The sequence below is a fragment of the Tenebrio molitor genome, chromosome 9 (assembly GCF_963966145.1).
Source record: "Tenebrio molitor chromosome 9, icTenMoli1.1, whole genome shotgun sequence".
NCBI classification, from domain to species: Eukaryota; Metazoa; Arthropoda; class Insecta; order Coleoptera; family Tenebrionidae; genus Tenebrio; species Tenebrio molitor.
Genome location: NC_091054.1, coordinates 1,182,690 through 1,204,724, shown reverse-complemented (window position 1 = coordinate 1,204,724; position 22,035 = coordinate 1,182,690). Strand labels below are relative to the sequence as shown.

The 22,035-nt window shown below is 35.2% G+C and overlaps 1 protein-coding gene across 2 annotated transcripts; it reads left to right on the top strand.

Moving 5' to 3' along the window:
* The first annotated feature begins 1,324 nt into the window (after nt 1-1,324).
* Nucleotides 1,325-19,862, top strand: LOC138139420 (uncharacterized). 2 transcript variants are annotated; one of them, XM_069059684.1, is made up of 3 exons: nt 1,325-1,443; nt 10,745-10,845; nt 11,623-19,862. In XM_069059684.1, exons 2-3 carry the CDS (start codon nt 10,834-10,836, stop codon nt 18,865-18,867), a joined length of 7,257 nt encoding a protein of 2,418 aa, XP_068915785.1. In that variant the 5' UTR covers nt 1,325-1,443; nt 10,745-10,833; the 3' UTR covers nt 18,868-19,862. The 2 variants fall into 2 exon arrangements, with proteins under 2 accessions (XP_068915785.1, XP_068915784.1); XM_069059683.1 differs by lacking the exon at nt 1,325-1,443 and adding an exon at nt 8,423-8,576.
* Nucleotides 19,863-22,035: the final 2,173 nt, after the last annotated feature.

Genomic DNA, 22,035 nt, shown 5'->3' with positions numbered 1-22,035 from the left:
AAAATTTTCCCCTTAACGACAGTGTACGAATGTTTAGAAGTTGATCACAGTACACTCCTGGATGCTGAAGATGACCTGTTGCATCGTACTTATAACTGAACAATGGCCCAGTGGAAATTCCTATTGATGAAGCTCCGAATCTAGCAGCAAACCCGAATAAAACTGGGTGCAATAATTCCATCATAATCAAATCGAATTTGCGATTCGGATCGTCTATCAATTCCTGCAGTTTTGTGCTGTTCAAGATAGTTTCAGCGATGCTGTCGATGCATCCGAAAATATCGTGTGATGTTTGCCAAATACCGAAATCCTTGGAAAAATAGGTCTGCGTGTTTCTTCCTTTCATAATTTCATGTATGAATTCTACATTGATTTCTGTTAAATTTGTCAAGGTGGGATCGTCGAAAGGAAACGGTGTTATCACAGATATTTGATGACCTCTCAGAGAAAGCGCTCGACACAGTGAATGTTAGATTTACTTGACGGGTAAATAAAGGGGAGATAAAGACTCCTAGGATGTTTACACATTGTACAGAGTTGACGAAAATGAGGAAAACTGTAAACGAATTCATCAACGTTATTTTGACACACACGAATGACCTCTGGAGTACGACTGATTTGTAAAAGTTACGTTATTGAAAACTGTTTTTTGTGTTATGAGGTAAATGTATGCCAAAGATACCCTTGACTGTGAAGGACAAAAATATGTAAAAATAGGTGATAAACTACATTGTGCATACTAAGAAGTATCGATAACTGAAACATTTACGACAATGAGTCAACAAAACAAAATTTCAAATTTGTGACCAGGGAAGTTTATTTCTTTTATGCTCTCCAAACTTTGACCAAGGCTTCAAATACACTAGACTAGACACTAGACTATCGTTACAGTTAAAAATCTTTTACACAAAGCTCCATTTTGGTTTCTAATTATGTTAATTCAATTGATTCTTCTTTAAAGTCTTCTTTAGAAAAAATACTTAATTTGCCATTAATGGTATCAGTCCACTTTACCGATTAGATTTTTTGGACTAGGAATTCGTCCGCTATTTGTCTCCCTGCTTTCCTATCTTCAATTCATGGTGTTAAAAAGCTTGTTTCTCTATTATTAAATTCAAAGGATAATGAGCTTTTCACCATTATGATGAGGCTTCAGCAGTCTGGGATGTAGAAAATGAGAACGAAAGATCAATAAATCCACAATTTCAGGGATAATATCAATATCAAACGAATAATATTTCAATGACTTAATCTTTGTCTTAGTCGCACGTTGTAAATAAATAAAATGATGACTGGATACTTTCGATAACCAAGATAAAAAATAATCCGTTATAAAATGAACTAGAAGCTATTAGCCAGTGAAATAAGTTGGAGTCTGTTAGTGTTTCTTGTTGCCCTGCCTGGATGGCGTGTTTTCAATTCTCTTCAATCCTCAACACTGAGGTAATATATTTTTTATTTCGCTTAAGCCACTGTTGTAATCTAAAACTTCAAACATTTTAACCCATCTTGCAGTGCTGCGATTAATTTACGTATTTTTATCAAACGAACATGCATACAGTGAATTTTTTTTTATCGATGAACCATAGGGATTTACATGGTTTAAACTTTATTTCGTGATAATCTGCTAATTTCAAATTTATTTTTCGCACAATTTTAGCTTACTTAATTTTTCACATGTTCTGATCATTTTTTTTTTTAAATATCATTACATTACATTACATAATAATTTAATAATTTCAACCCATTTTAAAATTTTATTAAAGTTAGTAGGCTGTGCCCACTGACATTGAAATAAATTACGAAGCTCTAAAACTGAAAAGCAAACAAAAAACCCTTATTATTAAAAGATTTCCCAAGATTTCCCAATTCGAAACATAAAAAAAGGACCCAGGAAAACAATTTTATTTAATGAAACATTCAGAACCTAAATTGTAAATTTTAATCTAAAGAGGTGGACAAATATTTTGCTGTTTTAAATGCTCAAACTGTTTGCTAAAAGCCGCTAAACAATAAGCTAATCGGTTTCTAAAATGATCGAATAATAAAATTAATATAATAAATAAAAATGGCCCAGTAATAATCCCAAAATTGCTGCCCATAAATTCACCTTTTGGGATCATTGTGTGTGTGTTTCTTGGAAAAAAAAAACACCAAAACCTGAAAAAAATTAAGTAAGCTACAAGTGTGCGGAAAATCATTTTGAAATTAGCAGTAGAAAAACCATTAATACGAAATAAAGTTTACATCATGTAAATCCCTATGGTTCATTGATAAAAAAAAATCACTGTATATTTACCTGTCTTAGGGTCGGTTTTACCAACGCCAGTTGAAGTTAACTGTAGGTTAAAAATTTCGTTAATTTAGGGCCGGTTTCACCAACGCCAGTTAAAGTTAACTGTAGGTTAAAATATACGAAAACCTTGTTATAACAATAGGTAACTAACGTAACGAAGCATTTTAACGTACAGTTAACTTGAATTGACGTTGGTGGAACCGGTCTTTAGTTACCTATTGCTATAACAATGTTTTTCCAACGTCAAGTCTGAAAATGTCATTTCCATCACTCAATTTAAAGAGGAAAGTAGGCGTTTGTAACACATGTAAGGAAAGTAAATCACTTCCCTCACTAGTGGGGAAAGTAATAAAAAATAATTTGTTCCGCATTTAGGTACTTTCATTTAAATAACCTTCTGATATAATTATACTATTATTGTAAGAATTCTTTATTAACATAGTTATTACATAGTTAACTTTTTATATCGGTATTATAAAAATTAAATGTACAATTTTCTGCATGAATTGAAACTCCAACTGTGTCTGATTTATTTGCTAAATAATGTGTCGATGTCGATACAGAGCTTGACGTTGACGCCACATTAGCAATTCTGTTTGCTTTCTCGGATAAGTTATTTCCAAGTATTTTTGTATCGATCGAAATTTTATTTTGAATTGAATTTTCGATATAGCGCTCTTCTACTGCCGAGGACTTCCAGCCTCCATGGCTTTTTAATGTGAGTAAGTTAGCTCCAGCATTTACCAACAAGGACGCTGATGTTCTCCGCCAACAATGCCCCGTGTAAGAAGAAGCATCTGGTATTTTCAAGTAATTTGCAATAATGGCCGGTACTTTGGCAAATTTGTTTATTCCTACGGGTTGAACGGCACATTTACCCTTTTGACAGTTCACAAACAATCGCCGATGTTCTGTAAGAGGTGATCTTAGAGAAACATATTTTCTGTATATCTCAATCAAATTCAAATGATTTACTAGTTCATTTTTCACTGCACGACTTTTTCCTGTTTTAGAGTTCGGTATATTTATTGTCAATACTGATTGGGTGTCTTGTATGTCGTCAATTGTCATATTTTTCAATTCGTCGCAGCGGCAAGCAACCGACAATCCAATAATTGCAATAACCTGCACAATTAAGAAAAAAATTATTAATGAAAATTAATGTAAAAATGAGCAATTATTTAGTTTACCTTCATTAAGAGGAATTCTTCATCATGGGCCGTTGATAAGAACTTGAATATTTGCTCTCTTGAAAATATTTTTGATTTTTTGGCCTTATAACCAACGGATTGTCTTTTTAGAAATGCAACCAACTTACAATATTTACTAATGTCAACATTATTTTAGACAACCAAGCTTGCTTTCAGCATCGAATATCGTGACCATAAAGTCGATGATTTTTGCACTTTGGCTTGTTCCGACATGTACCCCAAAACTACCGACTTTGAAAAGCTTTTAATTTTTTTTCTTGTCTCCATCTCATGAACATATCAAATTCCCTTTCATAGCGTGCTCGCGATTTGAGAGGTAACAACTCCAAAGTTACCAAGTTCGCTGCTTCTTTTACTTCTGGTGGAGTATTTGGTAAATCTTCATCACCATCTACTTCCATCACTATTTCAATTCTTCTTTAGTTTTGGAAAAAACACGTCTTGACATTCAATAAATTAAATTTTATTGTTTACTGTGAGCATGGAAACGTGATTTTCAAATTTTAAATTTTAATTCTATGTTGATTTGTATAAAATAATAAATTGATAATATAAACCATTCACGATTATTTCAAATTCGGACTATCTATGAAAATCTGACATTTTAGTTGGCAGTATTGTGATTTGTCTTAATAAATCTATTTTAGGTTATAATTCAACCGAACACTGCTCCCAAGTTGTTACATTTTTTAAATAATTGAACGCATTAGGAGCAATAATCGTGAGGAAGTTCCTTAACATTGACACAGAACATAATACACAACAAAGTCAAAATGCGGAGGCGAGACGCCGGTAATTATGTTGATAAGCGCTGCACTATTACTTAATAGTAATATCCGTAATAGTGTATGTACTCCGGCAAAATTGCCGTGCCGCCGGGTGGAGGTGGGATACGAAATTGAAATGAAACATACATATTTGTAGGGCAGTTCTGGGTAAATTCTTATTAACTAAATTAATGACGGAATTGACAACAATGCGAACATTTAAAAACGAAACGTCATATGACAGGACCTGACGGCAATCTAACAAAAAAATATCGCGGCCTCCTGCGTGTTTAAAATAATCGTGAACGGCATATACCTATGCAAGATAAACCGAAAAACTCTTGATCTTGGAAAAAATAGTATGTTACATACGTGAGGAAAGGTCCATTGCAAAACTCGAATAATTAGATCAACTCGCTATCGCTCGTGATCCAATTCTCATTCTTGTTTAGCAGTGCATCTCTTTCCTCACTTATATAACAATATACTAATTACACACTTAATAAATCATTTAGTTTCATACGAATATTAAAATAATAAATCTGGCAATGTAGTGGCAAGAAAATGTCGAACAGACACTGACAGAAAAAAAAAATTGCATCCGTTGCATCAGTGAATCAGTTAGTCCAACATGAAAAGAAAAAATCATGGCCAATTCGGTCCCAAAAAGATCGTCAATGCCTAATAATAATGATATTAAAATTACTTAATTCAGCCGCACTTGTGGTACATTGCCTCAATCTAGTACTGATCTAGGCATTGGAGTGCGTGGTTCTAAAACTAATTTATTTTTTTAATTTGGCTAACAAGCAACCAACTTTCTATGTTTGAGAGTTACTGCATTGGATTTACGTGTTTCAATTCGGTATAATTGCGTTTAATATAAAAATACTTCTGACTTCATGTTTACACACCGCTAGATCTCATTTCATGGTTTTGATACTTGACAGCGTTATATTTTCATAAACACTTACAAAAAATTATCTGATCAAACACGTGTTTAAAAGATTAAATCACTAGAATAAAAATTGATGTCATTTTGTTTTTCACTTATATCTCCAAATCTAATTGAGATAGCAATAAAATTCCAATAGCAAAAATCTTAGTTCTCTACAAGAATGTATCAAAGGAAAACCATATTTCATGATTTTCTTTAATGAAGCATCTCTTGGTATCTATACCATCTTGTTGCAAAAATGTTACTGCTTGAAGGATATACACTGAGTTTTTTTTTAGACTGGCCATAGTGTTTTAGGTGCTAATTTTTCAACCCTCCTCGACTAACGCCTCGACCCTAATTATGCTCAAGAAGATATTTAAATGTATTTTATTATTAAAACATATCTTTTTAAATTATTACTAATCGTGTCAGGTTTTAAAATCTCGTTAGTATGAGCGTTGTTAGGGCAATAAAAAAAGTAAATTACATTTTAAAATCTTGGTAGTATGAGCGTTGTTAAGATCATAAAAAAAAATAAATAACTTTATCTATCCTTGCTGATAAAGTAGCATTTTATCAAACCTTGCGGTAAAATGCTACTTGTCCTTTTGATTTGAATAGATAAAAGGACACCTTAACATTTGCTATAGAAAAAGGAATTAATTTATGAATCAAGGACCTCGTAATTGCGACACATCTTTTTGACCAAGTCTTACGTCAGAAGATATAATTTGCAAGCACTCCACTTCTCGTCCGCCAATCTATTAGTTTGTAATAAATTTATGTAAAGTTGATTTTTTCTTTAAAACAATAATGGTCAAAGTGTTGTCATCTTAGTATGAGCCACTTAGTTGTTTGATGGTTATTCTTATTAGGTTGGCAACGTAAAATGTCAATTGTATGTCAGCTATTTTGATGTGAAAATGCTTGCGCAACTGATATCACAATTATTTTTTCGTGCCTCCGGCCGGAATTTGGTAAATTACAGATCTCGAAATCGTCCAGAAACACATGCATTGCCGGCCTAGTCCGGCTAAAAGTAGGGATTTTGAGTTGTCATCGGTTTCGGTTGGCATTTGTTATCAGAATTCTATCAAACGTCAATATTTGTTCTGTGGATGGCTCGTTAAAAATGTTTTTCTATTTATAACAACGTACAAACTACAAAGAAGCAATATTTAACTAAAATTAATTAATTAAAATTATGTTTCGAGCCACTTCTTGAATATGGGCTGGTGTATTTATTACAACAAATGTTTCAGGAAATTGTCAAAAACAAAACAAATTAATTAAATTTAATAAATGTCAGGAAACAAGAGCGATGTTGATTTTAAAATTTAAATGTTTAAATGTAAGTGTTGCCAACACAAAAAAAGTCCCTAATACCAATTATTAAAACAAGTGCTTTAACTTCCATTTAACAAAAATCCGCAGAAGTCGGCACGAAAAATTTTGTGTATCACACGTCCAGAAACTGTTTTGCGAGCATTCGTACTTACAATACTCGTATATCGACTCGTATAGCAAACCGTACTTATGCTCGCAAACGTGCAGTTTCTGGCCTTGTGATACAAATAACTATTAAATTTGTGCCGAAAACATTTAGAGTGCAAAGTTTTGAATCTTCTATGCAGCCCAGACTAAGTTATACCTACTAATCATAGCAGTAAATCCAAAAATAGCTGATAATAAATTGTACCTATTGCTACCATAAATAATGTCAGATAATGGACTCGGACGAAAACGACAAAAAAATTTCACATCATTGATCTCTAAGGAAAATAGAGAAGCTTGTTTTAAATTAACCAGTGAACATATTAATGGACAAAAGACTTTTTCATAGTGTAATTTTAGTTTTTCTAATGGAATTTGTTGGATCTAAAACAAATCATAATGGCGAAAATATGTAACGAGCGTTCAAATAATATAGGTGTTCGAGCAGGCCGTGATTTTCTCGCTCATTTATAAACGCAGGTCGACCTTTTAGTTCGTATACTTTGACATTTTCTTCTGATACGTAACCTCTCTTTGATCGTAAATTAAACCATGTAGCATTAAAAAAAACAGGAAAACTCTCGTTTTTTTACAAAAGAAATAGTGTCAGATGTTAATTAAATCTGAATCTGAAAGAACAAAACATACAGGGTGTATTAAAAGATTTTTTTCCCCTCAATTTTTACCAAACGAGTCGTTTTGTGTGATTAACTAGTTTCTACTTTTTGTAACCATGAGAATTTAAATTTTAATTATTTAATTTTTACTAAAACAATGTAACTTTTTAACAAGGCCCCGTTTCTATGACAACAGAAAATTTTCGCCCTTACCCATGGGCGGATATACAGGGTTATTCTAAATGATTGTAGTCGAAGTAGGCCATGCCCATGTTATTACATTTTTGCCGCTTTCATGTGAACTGTCAGTTTTGTCGCTGTCACTGTCATTTTTTAGGTGAAAAGTGCGATGATGAGGTTTTTATTTATTTTTGTTAAATTAACGATTGAATCCAGAAATATTGAGTTGTTTTGCACCCAATTTAACTCAATTATTAACTTAATTATTCACATAATTTTGATGTTTTTTTTATGTGGAGCGGCAACCATAAATTTTACATTGAGTTTTCACGCCTACTTCGAGTACAATCATTTAGAATAACCCTGTACAATTTAATGGCTAATTTATTCCAAATTTTAAATCAGTTTGTAATGCTTTTTCGTAAAAATGTTATAGAGAAAAGTTTAATCAATTGGCGAGTTCTTCCACTGACTAACACACGTATTTCAGATACATCCTGTACAAGTAGGAAATCCCACTTCAAAATTTTAAATGAAAAATTTTGAATCAGATTCTGAAATTGAATAAACTGCTTATATTCCTCATTTCCCTGTTTAGCTGTTCAGTTGCATTTTTTAGTATCATTATCGTCTTTATTTCTTGTCTTTTGGCATACAATTTTCTTACACCTGAAATTTTTCTGACATTTGAAAATTACTGACATAACCTTAAACCTGATCTAGGGAGATTTTACGATACAGCTGTTCCGAAACGAAAGGTTTTAGGGTGGTACCGCCTGGTATTTGGGGGAATTTTGACATTGGCAATTGTTTAAAGAAAAGGACTATAGTTTCAAATAAATAAAATGATGACTGCATACTTTCGATAACCGAGATTAAAAAAAAATCGGTGATAAAATAAACTCGCTGGAGTATTTGCTCCTAACATTAAGATCTGCGCCGACGGCGGCTCCAGACGGCCTCACGGTTTTAGAAGCTATTAGCCAGTGAAATAAGTTGGAGTCAGTCACTGCTTCTTGTTGCCCTGCCTGGATTGCGTGTTTTCAATTTTCTTCAACCCTCAACACTGAGGTAATATATTTTTTATTTCGCTTACATATATAGGCCGTGCCAAAACCAACTAACCACCACCTGTTGAATTAAGTTGGTGAAAACAAAATAACACTACGTGTTTAATGGCAATTTTGATATTACTAGGGTGCTAGACCAATCAAATCCAAGTACACAACGTTGCCGGTTGATTTTCTGGGTAGAATGCAGTGTTGGTGGTTATTCGGTTTTAGCAAAGAGTGTACCTACTGTTGTAGTCTAAAAATTCAGACATTTTAACTTAACAGTGTTCAATTTATGCAGTAACTTAATAGCATTTTTCACATGAATATCATACACGAAAAATCTGACATTGTCAAAGTCATAGCTGCCCCTTATCTAAGTATTTGTTGATCGCACGGTAGATACTTTGAGTGTTTATTTGAGAGCATGATATAAGGAAAAACTGAATTGGCCAATTTCTTGGAACAGTTTCAAATAGATAAGTTGATAATTACATATTTTGTATAAACGAGACGATTATTTTTTAAGAGATTAATTAAACTAGAAGCTAATGGCTAGTGAAATAAGTTGGAGTCTGTTACTGTTTGCTGATTAAATTAATCATCAAACTTGCCGTTGGAGAGTCGATTGTGAACGCACCACTTGTGTAAAAAAATGTAAACAGTTGATCCGTAATCCGTATAGTGCGTGCACAATCGACTTTTCAACGCCTACTTTGAGGATTAATTTAAATGAACGCACGATATTAGGATTATGATTTGAAACAATCGTATTATACGAGGGATGTTTGAAAAATAATTGAGTTATACGTGGCTTAATGAAGAAGTTTATTATTAATCGAAAAAACTTTGAAACATTTGAAAATCTTCAAAAACAAAAAATACTTCATTTGAGTCCAACGGTTAATAAGAGGATCAGATTTTGATATCAATAATTGTTTATCTTAAGCAATACTCGAAAAAAGGGTGTCAACATTATACAAACTTTTTTGTTACAAAATGGTCTAAAAATAGATAGCTTATCAATAAAGTACTTATTTGCAGATAATATCGAGAAAGGATCACGTAATTGAAAAGTATTATTTAATTTGTTTATTAGTTTTTTCTAACACTAATATCTTATACTGTTTCCATGGTGCATTTGAGCTCACACCTTATGTTTCCCATAAAATACGCTTGTCTCTATAAGACACGTCGTCAATAGCAACGTATCTTATAGAGCCATAAAATACGCTCACACACATCATTCAAGTAACATTTTATTCATCATTTTTACAGTAATTATCACAAAAGTGAAAAGTACATACAATTATTGAATTGGAATTGCCATATTAGCTTCGTGCTCTTGTTTATAACATCTTCTTCTTTAACTTCTGCTGTTTCATCCAATGCAAGTGCCCGGCCATCGAAAATGGCAATCTTTACATTTTCTTCAAATGATTCTTGCCGTAGTGTGAATTAACTTTTAATGAAGTTCTACACGCTTACCCCATATCAAGAAAAGCCAAAATGACATCTTCCGTTACCTCCGTGATGCTTTTTTTTATTGTTCCAGCCTTGAAACGAAACATACACCTTTTCGTATGCACTTTTAGACTTCATTGGTAACAAATTGCCCCTTTTTCTTATTTCTTCTGGAACGTTTTGGCACATTTCAACGATGAAAATTGTTTTTTTCCAAATTTGTTGATATTATTACCATAGTACCCACGGCAACCTCCGCATTGTGACGCGCCTCGAATAATTTCTGAATTTATTAAAATTTCTGATAAGATGTTAGTGTTAGAAAAAATCTTGAAGACAACGCGTGTTTTATAGTTTAAAAATCTCGATCTATTAAATCCTCGCTCCCTGCGGTCGCTCTGATTTAAACTACGATCTCGATTTTTAAATCGTCTATAAAACCCTTGTTGTCTTAATAGCTATGAAATGTTTTTTTTTTTTTAATGAAATCCTAGTAACGTAAAATTACGGAAAACACACCTTGAAGGTCTAGATCTCTGATTAGTCCACTTTAAGTTGTCTTTTCTAGAATATCTTTTATGCTAGATTTTTTTTCTTCACAATTACACATCCAAATGCGATCTCGTGTTCCCTCTTTTGCTTTGGGACGCGAGTTGTGAAAGGCCCTGTATGCATCAACGATAAAGTTATATTCATCATTTCTCAGTTTAATTTTCGTTTCAGTGAACTGCAAGCCCAAAAACTTAATTAGTTTTTCTTGGGCGATTCCATTGTTGCTTTTCCTGGACTAACGATTTCAATTTTATTGAACAATGGCATCTAAGGTAAGAATTTTTCATTAAATTTACGTTATTTAGAAATTTGGAGTTCCAATGTTAAACAGAAATCGATGTTTTGATTAACTTTTGTGTTTTTCTTTTTAATTTTACGTCCTCTTTCTCTATAATATTTGTTCTTAATTTTAAAGTTTTCAATCAATAGCGTATAGGAAATTGTAAAAAAATGTGCAGCAGTGTTATGATATTTTTTAAATTAATTAAAATTTAAATAATTCATATTAATATTATGTAAATTATTAATTTTACTGAACGAAAGATCGAAAGCATTCCAGCGCTTGTCAGTGGATATTGTTCGTCTGGAATTTAATTTCTACATAAATCTAACAATGACATTTATTGATAACTTGGATTCAAATGAATCATAAATTACTTATTTTATCAAAACTTATTTAAGGATCATCAAACAAGTACTGCGTCTGTCATAAAGTAGAATTTCAAATAATGTCATGAAATCTAGTAAATTATATTGATATTGCTAAGTTTATGTAGTTGGGCCTACAATTACATATTACATGTACGAGTATGTGCTTAAATCTTGTTAATTTTCATCACATTCTCAATATTTTTGCATGAATTCAATACTTTTGTTTTTTATTTAAACATTTTAACAGAAACGTGAAGGAACTCACGAATTCGACATTTCTACTTCGACTCTTTGGAGTTAACTGCAATTTTGAAAATTCATTTTTAAACCTTGATTAATGCTTTTTTTAAATATCGAGAATCTTTACCCATCGAACGTTAAAAAATTCTCTCTTGTAGAACACACCTGGTTTCGGAATCGAGTACGAAGTACTGATTCCGGCATACTTCGCATTAAAACTCAACAAAGAAGATATTGAAGATTTCCAGATTCAAAGTAACGTCGAAAATATGGGAAATTTGGACGACGTCGTAATTGATGTTACAAAAAACGAGACGCAAGTTTCTTTTGCGATACAACTGAAACATAAAAACGACAAAAAAAAGCAATTGTCGCCTGAAACTTTCGAAACTGAAAAAGGCGATTTCAGTTTGAAGAAATATTGTGAAGCATTTAAACGTTTGAGCGACGTGGACAAACGACGTCAGTTTATTCTCTACACGAACGCCAAATTCGATCCTAAACGGACAGCAGAAGTGACAAAATTCACGATGATCCAAGACGACTGTTGTGATGGAAATATGTTTTTTAATACGAGTTCCGGTGGAGGAAACGTGTACAGATTCGAAGTCAACGATAAAACTCCTGAAGATAAAAAAATAACGAAATCAGACTACGAAATATTTTTTTCACGATTTCGACTTTTCGTTTGTCAGAAATATTTTAAAGATATTGAACTAGATATGGCCGAAATTTTGCAAATCGATACCATACACGTAGTTCCGAAATTTCTGGATTTGTTCAGAAAATGGCATCAAGAAAGTTTTACAAATAAAAAAATTGACAAAGCGACAGTGAATATTCATCTTATCGACATTTTTCTGTCGCCATTCATTATATCAGATCGTTATTTCTCCATTGGCCAAAATGAGAAATTAAAATTGTTTGAAAAAGTAATTAAAGAATTCGACGTGACTTTGGTAAATGATTCTTTCGATCATTTTAAGGAAAATTTAACAGATGATTTTAATCCGGAAGAAGGAATTGAGGGAAAGTTGAAAACTTATAAAGAACTGTACAACATTGCACCCGATGCATCAGATGATGAAAGCATAATGCGTCTAGCGAAAGAAATGAAAATAATTGATAAATCCGTAACAGAATTAGAAAATGAAGTCAAACTGAAGGTATTGCAGTATCTTTTCGAAAAACCAATCATCGTCAAATTCAATGAAACTTCGGAAGAGTTGATTTACAAAATAATGGAACTACATCAAATAGGAAGCAAAATAAAATTTATCGTGGTGGGTCAAGGAATTCAATCGGCTAGACTGTCAAGATTTCGAATTTTCGAAAATGTGAACCACTTACGGAGTAATGATCAATTATACACCGAGGTCACTCGGACATGTCGCCTATCTCTGCAGGGCAGGAAAGAGACGACACTAGAAGTACTGATCGATTCCTGTAAAGAAATTTGTCAACACGTCGGAGCAAAAGAAGTACTTCAAATGTTAAAGGGAAAATTTTTAATCGGACAAGCAACAAAGAGTCGTCTTCCATCATTTTATATAAACAGAGAAGTTTGTTTCAAAGTTAAAAAAATCGATGCATTTTTGGATGATACATTTTTTGAGAACAACTTAGCCGTTGTCAAATTCGACAGAGAAATGGAAATGATACAAAATGAAATTCGTAAGCGCAAAATTAAAGTCGTCGATGTTCACGATTATTTGAAGTCTACACAAATTTCAAACGAACCAACAATCATATTGACGAATGAAGAATGTTCGGAGCAATTACTCCAAGATGTTTCAGAAAAAAGTGACAATAAATCTGTAGTGTATTTAAGAATTTCCAAATACTACGATTTTCTAATCATATCTATAAAGGAAAATCAAATTCATCGTCTAACCGGACCAGTGAATATTTTATGCGCCGATCCCGGTATGGGCAAGACGACGTTGTTGAAGAAGTTGAGAAACGAATGCGATTCCAGGTTTTGGATAATCGATGTCGACCTCAAAACACATAATGAATTCTTTAAGAAAAAACACGACGCCAACGAACTTTTAAAGCATTTGTTCGAAGGAAACGAAAATAATTTTTCGAAGCACATTAGAGATGTTTTTCGGTCGAAGAAAAAAGTTTATTTCTTTTTTGACGGTCTCGACGAAATGGAAAACAGTTGCGTCGACAACGTTTTGGATTCCGTCAACGAATTGTCGTGTGAGGGATTTCACATCTGGATTTCTTCTCGAAAATATTTAAAAACGAAATTAGAAGATCGTTTCAACAAAGTTGCGATGGACATGGAGGAAATTGAGGAAGAGCAACAGAAATTCTATATAAAGAAACGTTTGAAGGAAGAATATAACCACGAACAAATAGAACATGTTATTAGTACAATTTTTAGCAACTCTGACATCGACAACAATCGTCTAATTTCGGGTAAAGTCCTTCAGCTTTACATTATAACGCAAAGCTTCCTCGACGAGAAAGAACAACATCAAGAGATGACCGAGGACACAAGTACATTTGTTTTCACAAAAATGTATGAGTGGTTCTTTCGTGGAAGAATCAAACATAATCGAGACAAAGAAGAGTCGAAAAATCCACATTTATTCTGGACAGATGTGGAAGATATTTTAGAAATATACGAACACTTAGCTGTACATTCTGTGTTCAGTGAAGAAGTTTTTCAAAAACTAAACGTGGACCTGAGACGAGCTCAACGTTTTTTAAATGAAATTAAAACGAACAAGGACCCTTTCGGAATTGTAACGAAGGTGAATGACGAAGGAAAAGCAGTATTCGAACATTTTACCTACGGGGAATATTTCGCTGCCCGCTTTTTCTCAAGCAACTTCGACAAAGCTCGTCTAATCCGACAAGAACTGTTTTCCGACGAACACGAGAACTTGATGATGATTTTAAATGTCATACTTGCCGAAGATAATCCTCTCCATTTGGCCGTGATCTATCGAAATGTGGATCAAATTGCAAATCACATTGAGAACGAGAACGTTTATGACAAAGCTGGCCGCAATCCGCTCCATCTGGCGACGTACGTTGAACCAAAATTTTTCAATCGGATGATTTTTTTCCTTGATGTCTATTTGAAAACTAGAGAATATTTAAAAAATATTGCTATTTTAAAAAAGATGGTGAAATTTAACTACGCCGATTGCGACAAATTGTTCCAATTGAATGCCTTGCAATATGCTTTCGAAAACAGAAGTTTTGTTTCTGTAGAAATTATCACAAAAACCTGCGGATATGCAAAAGAGGAATTACAAAAGTATACCAAAAAATATATCAACAATGACAACTTTGTGGATTTTTGTTTGAGGCATGGATGTAAAAATTTGTTGTCTTCAATATTCGAATACAGCGAAAAAAGCAAAAATTATATTAAAGAAAATGCTTCAATTATCATTCAAAATATAATACAATACTGTCACTTCCAAGAAGACGAAACATTTCGCTTTGTAATCGATACTCTTGGTGATAAATACGACTTTAATGTGGAGTGTAGAAATGCACAAAAAGTAACTGTTCTACATTTTGCTGCAATGCACAGTAAAACATATGCGGTCCAAATATTAATCGAGAAAGGAGCATCTGTTAACACCGTTACAACTAATAATGAAACTCCATTACATTGGGCATCTGAACGTGGGGATTTGGAAACAGTCGCTTTACTAATCGAGAAAGGAGCATCTGTTAACGCCGCTACAAATGATAATAAAACTCCGTTACATTGGGCATCTAGATTTGGGAATTTGGAAACAGTCGAATTACTAATCGAGAAAGGAGCATCTGTTAACGCCGTTACAACTGATAATGAAACTCCGTTACATTGGGCATTTAAAAGTAGGAATTTGGAAACAGTCGCTTTACTAATCGAGAAAGGAGCATCTGTTAACGCCGTTACAAATGATAATAAAACTCCGTTACATTGGGCATCTAGATTTGGGAATTTGGAAACAGTCGCTTTACTAATCGAGAAAGGAGCATCTGTTAACGCCGCTACAAATGATAATAAAACTCCGTTACATTGGGCATCTAGATTTGGGAATTTGGAAACAGTCGAATTACTAATCGAGAAAGGAGCATCTGTTAACGCCGTTACAACTGATAATGAAACTCCGTTACATTGGGCATTTAAAAGTAGGAATTTGGAAACAGTCGCTTTACTAATCGAGAAAGGAGCATCTGTTAACGCCGTTACAAATGATAATAAAACTCCGTTACATTGGGCATCTAGATTTGGGAATTTGGAAACAGTCGAATTACTAATCGAGAAAGGAGCATCTGTTAACGCCGTTACAACTGATGATCAAACTCCGTTACATTGGGCATTTAAAAGTAGGAATTTGGAAACAGTCGCTTTACTAATCGAGAAAGGAGCATCTGTTAACGCCGCTACAAATGATAATAAAACTCCGTTACATTGGGCATCTGAACGTGGGGATTTGGAAACAGTCGCTTTACTAATCGAGAAAGGAGCATCTGTTAACGCCGTTACAACTGATAATCAAACTCCGTTACATAGAGCATCTGAACGTGGGAATTGGAAAACAGTCGATTTACTAATCGAGAAAGGAGCATCTGTTAACGCCGTTACAAATGATAATCAAACTCCGTTACATTGGGCATCTAGATTTGGGAATTTGGAAACAGTCGCTTTACTAATCGAGAAAGGAGCATCTGTTAACGCCGTTACAACTGATAATCAAATTCCGTTACATTGGGCATCTGAAGGTGGGAATTTGGAAACAGTCGCTTTACTAATCGAGAAAGGAGCATCTGTTAACGCCGTTACAACTATTAATCAAAATCCGTTACATTGGGCATCTGGATTTGGGAATTTGGAAACAGTCGAATTACTAATCAAGAAAGGAGCTTCTGTTAACGCCGTTACAACTAAAAATCAAACTCCGTTACATTGGGAATCTAGACGTGGGAATTTCAAAACAGTCGCTTTACTAATCGAGAAAGGAGCATCTGTTAACGCCGTTACAACTGATAATGAAACTCCGTTACATTGGGCATTTGAAAGTAGGAATTTGGAAACAGTCGCTTTACTAATCGAGAAAGGAGCATCTGTTAACGCCGTTACAACTAATAATCAAACTCCGTTACATTGGGCATCTGGATTTGGGAATTTGGAAACAGTCGAATTACTAATCAAGAAAGGAGCTTCTGTTAACGCCGTTACAACTAAAAATCAAACTCCGTTACATTGGGCATCTAGACGTGGGAATTTCAAAACAGTCGCTTTACTAATCGAGAAAGGAGCATCTGTTAACGCCGTTACAACTGATAATGAAACTCCGTTACATTGGGCATTTGAAAATAGGAATTTGGAAACAGTCGCTTTACTAATCGAGAAAGGAGCATCTGTTAACGCCGTTACAACTAATAATCAAACTCCGTTACATTGGGCATCTGGATTTGGGAATTTGGAAACAGTCGAATTACTAATCGAGAAAGGAGCATCTGTTAACGCCGTTACAACTAACAATCAAACTCCGTTACATTGGGCATCTGGATTTGGGAATTTGGAAACATTCGCTTTACTAATCGAGAAAGGAGCATCTGTTAACGCCGTTACAACTGATAATGAAACTCCGTTACATTGGGCATTTAAAAGTAGGAATTTGGAAACAGCCGCTTTACTAATCGAGAAAGGAGCATCTGTTAACGCCGTTACAATTAACAATCAAACTCCGTTACTTTGGGCATCTGAACGTGGGAATTTCAAAACAGTCGCTTTACTAATCGAGAAAGGAGCATCTGTTAACGCCGTTACAACTATTAATCAAACTCCGTTACATTGGGCATCTCAACGTGGGAATTTGGAAACAGTCGCTTTACTAATCGAGAAAGGAGCATCTGTAAACGCCGTTACAACTGATAATCAAACTCCGTTACATTGGGCATCTGAACGTGGGAATTTGGAAACAGTCGCTTTACTAATCGAGAAAGGAGCATCTGTAAACGCCGTTACAACTGATAATCAAACTCCGTTACATTGGGCATCTGAACGTGGGAATTTGGAAACAGTCGCTTTACTAATCGAGAAAGGAGCATCTGTAAACGCCGTTACAACTGATAATCAAACTCCGTTACATTGGGCAAATGAACGTGGGAATTTGAAAACAGTCGCTTTACTAATCGAGAAAGGAGCATCTGTTAACGCCGTTACAAATGATAATAAAACTCTGTTACATTGGGCATCTGAACATGGGAATTTGAAAACAGTCGCTTTACTAATCGAGAAAGGAGCATCTGTTAACGCCGTTACAACTGATAATCAAACTCCGTTACATTGGGCATCTAAACGTGGGAATTTGGAAACAGTCGCTTTACTAATCGAGAAAGGAGCATCTGTAAACGCCGTTACAACTGATAATCAAACTCCGTTACATTGGGCATCTGAACGTGGGAATTTGGAAACAGTCGCTTTACTAATCGAGAAAGGAGCATCTGTAAACGCCGTTACAACTGATAATCAAACTCCGTTACATTGGGCATCTGAACGTGGGAATTTGGAAACAGTCGCTTTACTAATCGAGAAAGGAGCATCTGTAAACGCCGTTACAACTGATAATCAAACTCCGTTACATTGGGCAAATGAACGTGGGAATTTGAAAACAGTCGCTTTACTAATCGAGAAAGGAGCATCTGTTAACGCCGTTACAACTGATAATCAAACTCCGTTACATTGGGCATCTAAATGGAGGTATTTGGAAACAGTCGCTTTACTAATCGAGAAAGGAGCATCTGTTAACGCCGTTACAACTGATAATCAAACTCCGTTACATTGGGCATCTAAATGGAGGTATTTGGAAACAGTCGCTTTACTAATCGAGAAAGGAGCATCTGTTAACGCCGTTACAACTGATAATCAAACTCCGTTACATTGGGCATCTAAATGGGGAAATTTGAAAAAAGTCGCTTTACTAATCGAGAAAGGAGCATCTGTTAACGCCGTTACAACCGATAATCAAACTCCGTTACATTGGGCATCTAAATGGGGGTATTTGGAAACAGTCGCTTTACTAATCGAGAAAGGAGCATCTGTTAACGCCGTTACAACTGATAATCAAACTCCGTTACATTGGGCATCTAAATGGGGGAATTTGAAAAAAGTCGCTTTACTAATCGAGAAAGGAGCATCTGTTAACGCCGTTACAACTGATTATCAAACTCCGTTACATTGGGCATCTGAACGTGGGAATTTGAAAACAGTCGCTTTGCTAATCGAGAAAGGAGCATCTGTTAACGCCGTTACAACTAATAATGTAACTCCGTTACATTGGGCATCTGAACGTGGGGATTTGGAAACAGTCGCTTTACTAATCGAGAAAGGAGCATCTCTTGACGCCCTTAAAACTGATAATGAAACTCCGTGACATTTAGCATCTATAGGAGGGGATTTGAAAACAGTCACATTACTAATCGAGAATGGAGCGTCTGTTAACGCCCTTACGATCGATAATAGAACTCCATTACATTTGGCTTCTGAAAGTGGTAATTCGGTAACAGTCGAATTACTAATCGAGAAAGTAGCGTCCGTTAAGTAACTAGAAGAAATGGAATTTGGCTTCACCTCTACGTGTTGTAAACCGACGCCCAGCAGCATGGACATAGCAGCCGTGGTATACCTGGAGGTGGACCAAGCGAGACATGTCTTCGCCCACGCAAATGCCGGTTTCAGCGCCAGAGATGAGAGGTGCCTCAACAACAGAAATGCCCCTATCTGGTTTGGGGTATCCGGAATTACATTCCTTACTTGGAAGAAAGATACAACAATAAATTCCTCGTCTGACTCCAATCCGCCAAGGATGTGAAGTCCAAGCTGAACCGAGGAAACCAGCCGAGCCCCCCGACACCAACAACCTCGAAAGACTGTTGCCGTCAGAGCGAATCAGGGACAGACTCGGACCAACGCCCAGGAACCACGAGCTCAAGAAACGCTTCCACTCCAACTTCTCGACCAGCAGGACCGCGAGTAAAACCCCAACGAGTACTTCACATGGGTGTATCTGGTGGACCTGTGGAATCGCGTTATGAAATGCCATTTCGACCGCTCCGCCCGATATTTCCGCGTAGCTTGTAAATACAAGGTTAGGTTAGCTGTAAGTTTTGTTTGTTACTTATTATTTTATTTACTTTTGTTGCGATTAAGTGTCAGTAAACTGAGCGGAACGCTGCGTCGTCCTATACTTGTGCTAAGTGGTTGACGCCGAAGAATGGGGCCTTCGCCCATCAAGCGGAGGAAGGCCATGTGGCTCCATAGGTAGTTTTAAGTTGAATTCTTGTAGTTAAGTGTCAGGGAACCGAGCAGGACACTTTGTCGTCCCATACTTGTGTTAAATTAACAATAAAACAATTTGCTCCACCCAAACATGTTTCTCATTTATTATCCTCTCAAAAATCTCCGACTCGGATTTTCATTTGGGACGTTCAAACAAAAGGAGAACAATGCTTAGGAATTCAGAGAATTGCACGCGGTCAAACTCTCTAATCCTTGCCGGAACGCGTTTCAAGCCCATTTTAGGTTTTTAAAATAATTTCATTTGTTCGATTTCATTCCACAGAGTTAGAAATGTAGAGTCAATTTCGGATTTGTAATCCAACAACAAATGTAAATTCGGTCTGGTCCTGATAAAATGCAAATTTCCAAATTTCAAATTGTGGTCAAAGAAGCGGTGACATAGAAAGTTCCAGAAAAATAGAAAAAGCTACCGTGATTGGTTAAAATAACGAATTTGGAACAAAATTGATTGGCCATTTTGGTCAAGAAGGGGGTCAGAGAGAAAGTGGAATGAGAATGATAAAAAAAATGGAACCATGAGGAAGGTCTCCAGAAAGGTCTCTCTGCGCTTGATCTCCAAAGCAGCTGGAGGTATGTTTAGTACCGACAGCAGTTATTTTTGTGTGCACGTGTTGTAAAATTACAAGGTAAGTAAATTATTTCTCTAATCCTTCTACTTTCTTTAAATTGAAGATTTAATTTCTTCAAAATCTTTTATTTAATTTGTTTTAAATTCACTTTCTCGCCGAGGTGATCAAGCCTTCCTTCATCGTGGGAGATATGGCGGAGGTGGCTGAACCTCGAGCTGGAGGAGGTGGGCTGTCTGGAGGACGCCCTCGTCAGGGAGCAGATCGAAAGGTCTATTAACAGCTGCTGCTGGAGATCGAGGATGAGAAACGGAGCTTGAGCTATACAGTGAGTCACGAAATTTAGTAAATCATCAAATTCCATATTTACAACCCCCAAATGGTAATTTGAAAATTGGTTAAAATGTTCAATCTTAAAAGCGAAAAATAAGCCCCTGAAAACTGTTTGGTGGTCACAAGAATAAATACGTACTCATCAAGTCAAAACATTACCTATACAAAAACTAAAACTACTTTCACTTTCGTAGAATAAAAAGGGACAAAAAGATTTTCAGGGGCGCCGGGACACAAAAACCACGTTCACTTTCATTAAACAAAATCGTACTTACTATCAGCACTTTAATGGAAAAATTGTTCTATTTATTTTAAATCATATCCTCTAAATAATATAATTTTTACAGGTGATAAGTGAAGGGTGGGCATCTCCATTGAAAGGGTTCATGCGTGAAGAACAGCTTTTAGAAACTCTTCATTTCATACCACGTTGAAAAGCACCTGTTCTCGCCCGATCACCGAAGGATCCTGTGAGGTGAAGAGCCGGGCCATTATAGATTCGCGAAGACAACTAAAAGACAGAGGACATCGTAAACCTGTTTTGCTTCTGCATCCTTTAGGTGAATGGACAAAGGACGGCGACGTTCCACTCCACACAAGAATACTGCAACATCATGTTGTCCTAGACGAGAGTAACTTAGATCGCTTCTCGATTGTCTCGGCAAGTTTTCCCAAATGGACTTTTGTGATTCGACCAGAAAAGAAGATATTCCGTTTATCTCGGACACAAAAATGAGAACTTTGGCCAGAAACGGGGAGAAACCACTAGACGGTGGCATAGAGTAGGTATATCTACACTATTTGTATTTCAAAACGTTGACATCTCCAGGTAAGAGGTTTTTTAATAAGCTATTAGTTGTTTTAATATAATAAATAGTATGTACAGGTTCAGCGTCTTACCTCTTTTCTTTTGAAAACAAAATGTAGGAACTATCAGCCGAAAAAAGCAGCAACTTTTTCAAGAACCGATGTTTGCAAGTTTTTACTGGAAGCGGCGGACCAAGAGTGGATCCTTCAGAAAGTTGTACTAATGAGGAGCAGCATATTCCATGGCTGTCGTGATGAATTATTTAAAATGATGATTAATGACGCAGAAGGCAATTTTGAGGTCGTTAATCCAACATTTTAGTTGTAAAAATGCCAATAACTTAGAACTGGTGTAACTAGGAGCTAATAATTGTAAAATTAATGATTAGTTAGATACACATATTATGAATTGTTATTAATTTCAATATACAAATTCGTTTTCATAAAATCGAATTTCAATTGTGCGTGAATGAAAACCTGTGAACGAAAGTAAAAGTACCCACTGTGAATACAGACTCACTTTCAATGGAGGTATG